The sequence below is a fragment of the Elephantulus edwardii genome, unplaced genomic scaffold, assembly GCF_000299155.1.
Source record: "Elephantulus edwardii isolate Elephantulus edwardi_28Jun2011 unplaced genomic scaffold, EleEdw1.0 scaffold00005, whole genome shotgun sequence".
NCBI classification, from domain to species: domain Eukaryota; kingdom Metazoa; phylum Chordata; class Mammalia; order Macroscelidea; family Macroscelididae; genus Elephantulus; species Elephantulus edwardii.
This window is the reverse complement of record NW_006399755.1, coordinates 24211535-24219844: the sequence shown is the minus strand read 5'-3', so window position 1 is coordinate 24219844 and position 8310 is coordinate 24211535. Positions and strand designations below refer to the sequence as shown.

At 35.4% G+C, this 8310-nt stretch overlaps 1 protein-coding gene across 1 annotated transcript in view; it reads left to right on the top strand.

Annotated features, from left to right (window-relative positions):
- LOC102850764 (leptin receptor-like) overlaps positions 1–8310 on the top strand; it is a 67819-nt gene that overhangs the window by 22107 nt on the left and 37402 nt on the right. The window contains exons 3-5 of the mRNA XM_006879837.1: positions 1754–2077; positions 3934–4051; positions 7831–8039. Of these exons, the coding sequence (XP_006879899.1) occupies positions 1754–2077; positions 3934–4051; positions 7831–8039 (651 nt within the window). The remainder of the gene's footprint in view (positions 1–1753; positions 2078–3933; positions 4052–7830; positions 8040–8310) is intronic.

Genomic DNA, 8310 nt, shown 5'->3' with positions numbered 1-8310 from the left:
TTGACTATGCTAAGGCAATTGACTGTGGATCACAACAAATTGTGGCTGATTCTGAGAAGAATGGGAATCCCAGACTACTTGATCTGCTAATGTAAAACCTACACTTGGAACAGGAGGCAGTCTTCAGAACAGAGCAAGGGAACACTGCATTGTTCAAAATTGGGAAGAGTATATGCCAGGAATGTGTCCTATCTCCATACCTTTTCAACCTATATGCTGACAGATTAACCAGGAGGCTGGGCTCTATGAAGAGAAGTGTGGCATCAGGGATGGTGGTAGACTCATCAACAATCTGTGTTATGCAGATGACACAACCCTGTTTGATAAAACTGAAGAGGACCTAAAGTATTTGTTGTGGAGGGTCAAGGACTGCATATGAATTGAAGCTCAAGATCAAGAAAACAAAGATTCTCACCACTGGGCTGACTGGCAGCATCATGATGGATGTCAAAGTGATTGATTTTGTTTACAGCTTCAATTTACTTGGCTCCACAATCAACACTCTTGGTATCAGCAGAAAGGAAATGAAAAGATGAATTGCATTGGGAAAATCTGCTGTCAGATATCTCATCAAGGATTACTGAGGAGCAACGATGTCAGTCTGAAGACAAAAGTGCACCCGATAAAGGACATGGTCCTTGCAATTACTTGCCATGCATCAGAGAGCTGGAAAATGACTAGGGATAATAGAAGGAGAGTTGATGCCTTTGAGCTTTGGTGCTGGAGAAGAGTACTGAATATACCATGGACTATTAGGAGAACAAGTTTGTCCTAAAGAGGGTGAAGAAAGGCTGCTCTTTGGAGGCAAGGATTCTGAAGCTCCATCTGGTATTCTTTGGACATGTTGCAAGGCGGGATCAGTCTTTGGAGAGAGACGTCAAGCTTGGGATGGTAGAGGGAAAACTCAGGGGAGGAAGACCCTCGATGAAATGGATTGATTCTGTCACTGGGATAATAGGGATAGGTGTGTCAGAGATAATAAGATTGGTAAGGGATAGAGCAGGGTTTCGGGTTACTGTATGTAAGGTCCCAATGAGTCATAAGCAACTGGAGGGCACATAACAGCAGCAATAACAACAACAACAACATACTGGTTCATTTACAAAGTTCATATACATTGTTTTCCACATTGTATATTTCTCATGTCCTTTACCACCTCACTCATCAAAATAATTCTGTTTTCAAAAATGAAAATATTTAACCATAATTTATTGTCATTGTTATGTAAAATATATTAAATTGATGTGGAAAACGAAGTGATAATTTCTAGAAAGGGATATCAGAAAGTGAATTTATTCCTATAAAATAAATGTATTCTTTAAAGTATAACACCACCTTGTAAAGTGGAAGCCCAGAGCTATCCTTTAGGCATCATTTGAACACTTAGAAAGTGAGCTATCACTACCAAGTACAATTTGAAAGCCCTGGTCACAGTTCATAGGGATTGTGACGCTAGAGCCTCTCTGGATGTTTGAATCCTCCATGTGGTCAGGGTTGAGACATGGGCAGTTTTCATCTATGTGATTTATAACTTCTGAAAAACTGCTGGACTGTCAGCTACAAATTGGAATTGACTATAATTAAAATAATATAATTCTCATTTATACCTTCACCAAAATGATTTTGGTCTCTACGTCTTTTTAAGGTGTTAACAGTTTATTTATGTAATAACTGCATTTAACTTCATCAGATATTTCCCCATTTTATTCAAAATGATTAACTAATTTCCATGTTTTCCAAATTATTTTAACAGAGTTAATTTATGCAGTAACTGCACTTAATTTGCCATATCCAATTCTTTTCTGGAGATTGAAGACGTCTTGCATGCTACCAAACACAAGCTATTACTTACTCTCATCTTCTGAAAGAATGTCAGAGAACACCTCAAGTTTAAATGGACATTACAAACCAGTTGTTGAAGCTACTGTTAATTCCAGTGCTACCTACTTTTCTAATTTATCTTCCCAAACAATTTCCCATTGTTGTTTTTGGAGTGAGAAACATAAAAACTGCTCTGAACAGGCAGTTGAGGAGACTTTTTTTTCAGTAGTAAGTTTTTTGCCTTTTAGAGAAAGAGGTAAGTACTTAATGTTCCAAACACTAATTATTATTTTCAAACACATAGTGTTGTGATCTTTCAAAAACTATGTGAATGAAGTAGTTTGTTAAGGATGCATATCTTAACATATATCATCATTTTGTATTGACAATTAAAGTAGGGTCAATCATCTGATCATATCAAAAATTAAATTTTGTAAAATACAATGCATGCTGTATGTAGTTAGTGTAATCAGAAATGTTACATCTGGAAATCTAAGCAAAATCATATCCAGTATCACTGGAGAAGTTAAATAGGGCAGAGTCAGTTTAGGAATATAAAGAAACAAGACTCCCTAAGTATAGCATGCTCAGTAGGGTTAATAGAGGTTTATCACCTTCAGCAGCAGTGTCATTTTGGACCTGTTAATTCTTGGTTATGAGGAACCGTCCTGAATATTTTAGGATGTTTTAACACTAGTCTTGGCCTCTACCCACTGGGTACTGGTAGTATTTCTCCCAGTTGTGACAATCAAAACGTATCCCAGATATTGTCGGGTGTTCCCTACCCTGGAAGGCTACATCACTCCAAACTGAGCATCACTGATTAGATAAAAAGAAACAGATCAGTATGCTGCAAGCAGTTAGGAATAAAAATAAAACACAAATAGGATAAATTCAGATTTCAAAACCAGTTAACAATTTTAATATTGTGTCTCTTTTTGAATTTATAGCTATTTTATCGGACTGTAAATGAAGTATTATTTTAAAGTATAAAGGAATTTTACAATTTATTAATTGTTCAGTATCCTAAGAATGAACTTGAGAAGTTGAAGCCCTTGGACTGGGCTTTGATATGTTAACTTTTTCTTTAGTTATGAAGGATAGAGTGGGAATGTGTGAACTTGATGCAACAGGTTTTAATTTCAGGTATAATTTAAGACTACTAGGTAAACTTATAAGTGAATTTAAGTTTTATAGCTAAAATTACTTGGTTAGTTAAAGGTTTATGAGGATTTAAGTTTATTACTATGCCAAGTATAGTTTGCTTTATAGGACATTAACATGATACTCAGTCTGTTTTTATCCTACTTGTGTTTTGAATGACAAACCAGCAATACCTTCATCATCATCATCATCATCATCATCATCATCAATTTTGCTTTTCAGTCAAATTTTAGCTCAGTTTTTCACTTTTTAATGAAATAGGAAATTGAACTCCCTCGTCATTTGTATTTCACATCTATCATATTATATGGGAGCTCTGGTGGCCTAGTGGAAAGAAGCTGTGCTACAATCTGAAGACAGTTAGTTGGAGGCCACCAGCCACCCTGTGCGAGAAAGATGGGCATTCTCCTAAGCAATTAACTGCCTCTGAAAAACCTCCGGGGCATCAGCTCTGTGTCAGTTCTGACTCAACAATACACAAGAATATTATAGTGCTAAGATTTTGAGATATGTGTCATAGTTCAAATGTGAGTCACTGTGCCTTTGCTACTAAAGCAGACAGAAAGATCCTTTCAAAAGTGCTTGTACTTTGGTATATAGTGTTCTTTTTATTCTTTGGAAGTGAGAATGAACTGAAATTCTTTGGTCCTACATAAGAGATTCAAGATAAAATATACAAGCAAACAAAAACCAAAACCAACAAACTCCCAAACAGTTTATGAGCTAGTAATACATTTCTTTTTTTTAAACTTTATAAAAAAAGAAACTGTGGGCCTATGGGACTAAATGAGTTGAAAAAATTTATGCTACCAGCTAGAGATATTCTCATTTTATCAAAATGACCAGTGGAAGTGGTATAAGAATATTGGCAAATTCAATTTCGCTCTTCTCTCTCACTGAGTTATTTAATGTTTTTATCAGATATAATGTAGTTTATTTTTAATTCAGGTATAAAATGGAAAATACAGTACTGGATGAAAAAGGACTTGGAATTATTCATCTGTTACATTGGGTTAGTTAATTTTTTCAAGACTGATGACCTTAAGGTTCATGCATTATATGTTATGTAAGTATAAAATAAATTAATTTTGCTATTTATAGTATACAAAATTTATTTTTTTAAATTTTGCAATGTAAGAACTTCCACATACAAAAGTGAGTTATAGGTTGTTTCTCCATCCCTACATTTTCTTCTATTTCTATGTACATCTCTAGGGAGCAGTTTGTAGATTACTTTTGTATTAATATTGTCCGTCATTAGATTCTTTCTTACCTCCTCCTATTAATTCAGGTAGGAGAACATTCCAGACATGGATATGCTTTTGTTCTGATCTGTGAATTCAGGAAAGGAGCTCTAGGAATTGTGTAGAAAAGAAAACTATTTCTTTTTTCTTTGATTTATTTACCACGCATTTTCCAGGCAGACATTTCAAATATCAGAAATTTATAATTCAAAAAGCTAGTATACCATTTACTAGAGTCCCTGAGTGATATAAATGGTTAAGTGTTCTTCTACTAACTGAAAGGTTGGTGGTTCTACCTCATGTAGACTTGTATTCAAAGATACGTCTGATGATTTGCTTCTAAAAGGCCATAGCCTTGAAAATCCTGTGAGGTAGAGTTCTTCTCTGTAATACATGGGGCATCATGAATCAGAATAGACTCCAAGACAAGTGGTTAGGTTGTGGTTTTAATATGTCGTTCAGTTTTTCTAATAATTTCATGATTATTCATGTCTTTTCTATATGCATTTTAATGCTACAAAGTGATTTTTTTTCTTTTTTTGTGATTTTTTTCTTGTTGTTTCTGGATTATGGAACTTATCTTCTTTAATTCTCTAGTTGAGATCCACTATGTGAGGGATAGTGTGCTATAAACTCCTCCTATGGAGATTGAAAATTGTGATCTCTGCCCTTGAGGTACTCCCAGAAACAAAGGTGCACCTAAAAAGGCCATGGTCTTCTCAATTGCTTGTTATGCTTCAGAGAGCTGGACAATGACTAAGGATGATAGAAGAAGAATCAATGCCTTCAGGTTGTGGTGCTGGAGAAGAGTCCTGAACATACCATGAACTGCCAGGAAAACAAATCTGTGTTTCTTGGATAGGGTGAAGACAATTCTCTCCTTGGAGACTAGAATTCTGAAGCTCTATCTCACATCTTGTGGGCATGTTGTCAGTCAAGACTTGTCCTTGAATAAGGAAATCATCCTGTAAGGGTGGAGGGACAGTGCAGAAAAGGAAGACCTGGATGAGCTGGATTGATACAGTAACTGGGGCAATGAGGTTTGGTGTTTCAGAATTAGTGTTTCTGGCTCTGGACAAGAAAGGGTTCAGAGCTGCTGTACATAGTGTCACTATGGGTCCCAGGTGACTCAATGGCACATAACAACAACAACAGCATATTATATGTATTTTTAAGCCTCTTTTTTAGAGTCAACAAGATATCATGGAGGGTCTTTATATTTAAAAGTTGATTGCTGTATTTTGGAGGAACAAGCTTCTAAGTGGTACAGCAGTCTTCTGCCAATTTGCTGTACTGAGGTAACCCGGGGTTGCTGTGACGCTGAACCTTGTGCCATTGGAATGTTAAATTCCAGAACAATTACTCTTGGTGGACAGTGTTTTGTGGAGCTCCCAGGTTAAGATAGGTTTGGAAGCAGAAGTGGCATCAACATGCTTCTGAAAACTTTATGAACTTTGAAAAATGATGATAGTTATAGAAAGGCTTCAGGTCTTTTGTTCATAGGGTCACTATGAGTCATGCTTGACTCAATGGCAATCAGCAACAATAAAAACAACAACAACAATAATCTTTCAATATTGCAACTAAAAGCTTGAATTAGTTTTTCTAATTTGAGAAATGCTGAGCAAGTTCTTCTATTTTGGTTTTCTAACTCCAGCTCTTTGCACAATTCATTATACTTTATTTTGTCTTCCAGTGCTACATTTCTGCTCCCTTCTCCTGCTCCTGTCATCATCTGTTCATATCTGTTACTTCTGCATTACTTCCCGTAGTGTTGGCCTCTATCCATTCTAGTGCAATTTTCAAAGTCTTCAGGCATCTATTTTGATATTTTCTTTCCTGTCTTTCTAAGGACATTTGACTTTCTTCATGGATGATGTCCTTGATTTCATCCCACAATGTGTATGCTTTTTTGATCTTTAATGTTCAATATCTATTCTTAAATTTTTTTAATTACATTTAGGTAGATTCAAGATTAAATTTTTGTTCTCATAGACACATTTCCATTTTCTTCAGCTTAAATTTGAACTTGTACATGAGTATACCACTAAAGAAGATAGGACAAATTATGTAATAATTTTTTATATCATTGCTCTTTAGTGCTATACAGTGTTCCATTGTAAGAATGTACCACAGTTTCTCAATATATTCAATTGTGTTTGGACATTTGGACATCCGATTCTTGTGATAATGAATAACATGAATATTGGTGTATAAATCTCCATTTATGTTTCAGTCCTAATTTTCTTGAGGTGTACTCCAAGTAGTGGTCATATGGAATTTTTATGTTCAGTTTTTTTTAGGAAGTGCCTAATGGCTTTCCAGAGTGGATTTACCATATTACGATCCCACCAAAAATGTGTGAGGGTTCCTATTTCTCTACATCCTCTCCAACATTTATTGCTTGCTATTCTGTTACACTTTGACACTGCTACATGGGTGAGCTGGTATCTCATTGTGGTTAGATTTCCATCTCTCTTATTGCCAGTCATCTTGAGCATTTCTTTATGTGTCTGTTGTCCATCTGGATGTTTTCTTCTCTGAAAGGTCTTTACATATATTTTGCCCAATTTTTAAGTTTTTTATTAGTGTTTTTCTTCTGGAGGCCCAGTAGTAGTAGTAGTCTTTAAACATCTGTTATGATGCCTTTGTCTGACATGGAATTGCCAAATGCCTTTTTCTTTTCATCCTGTTAGGAAAAGATCTTGATGAACACACGGATTTAATCTTTAGAAGGTCTCATTCATCATTTTTACCTTTCCTGCTTGTTTCCTTTTGGCTATATTTTTCAGCCTTTTTATATTTTGGGCTAGGCCTTCTAAGTTACCTCTACCTCATCTTTAGTGACCTGTATGGATTTGGGCTTTACTCCTAGCTCTCTTACCAAACTTGATTTTATTTTTGCATATGGTGAGAGGTGTGCATCCTGCTTCAGCTTTCTGCTGGTAGTAGCCCAGTTTTGCCCACACAATTTATTGAAGAGGCTGCCATTTCAGTATTTGATATGTTTTGTTTCCTTGACTAATATCAATTGGCCATAGATAATTAGATTAATGTCTAGGTTCTCTATTCTGTTCCATTGGTCTATATGCCTGTTGATGTACTAGTAGCTTTCTGTTTTGGTTGTTAATAGTTGTGTAGTAGGTTTTGAGTTACTATGTAACTTGGGAGGGGCTGGAGAGCATTATGCTGAGTGTACTAACTCCATTGCATAAGGATATGTACTGTATAAATTCTATTATTTTAGAAATAGAAAGATAAGGAATATAAGGTGTATGAGGATCTAAGGTTGGGAGAGTAAGTACAGAGAGGTGACAATAGGCAGGGCAGCAGTCATAGGGTTTCACAATCTGATAGAAGGAGGGAGGGGTGAGTAAAAGAAATGGGAAAGATCCAGCAGGATTCTGGAAAGACAGGGCATTGGCTCGCATAGTTCAACGTTGATTAACTTTCTAAAGTAGAATGAATCAGCATGATTGTATGAAACATAGTGTGAATGAAGAATAATGTGAAACACAATGTATATGAACTGGAGTTCTTTTAAACACTTTCAAAAATTACAAATTTTTATTAACTCTTTGCTCTCATTTTTCTATTATAGATCGGAAATATTAGATGATTTATCTCTACCCCCACCAAAAAGCAATTTTACGACTGTTCAGTGCATCTGCGGTATTGTTCAATGTTGTGACTGTCGTATACCTGTGTCAACATCCAACCTCAACTCTACCTATCATATGCTTTTGGAAATCACAGCTGGTGGAGTAATTTTTCAATCACCTCCAATTTCATTTCAGCCCATAAATAATTGTAAGTTGTGCATTAAAAAGAATAGGTATAAACAGTAACAACTCAAAGAGGTTAAAAACTGCTCAGAAACATTTATATTAACTTACTTAATTTGACCAATGTCATCTGAAGATAATTAGTAAGAAGATAACTTTGGGAATATTAATAATAGCTTCTAGAGCAATTTAACGGTAACATATATCTCTGCAACAATAATAAAAACAATTCTATTTTTTTGAAAGTAGTTTAATTTTTAAAAAGTTTGAGTCTGTCTAATGGATAAGATTATACT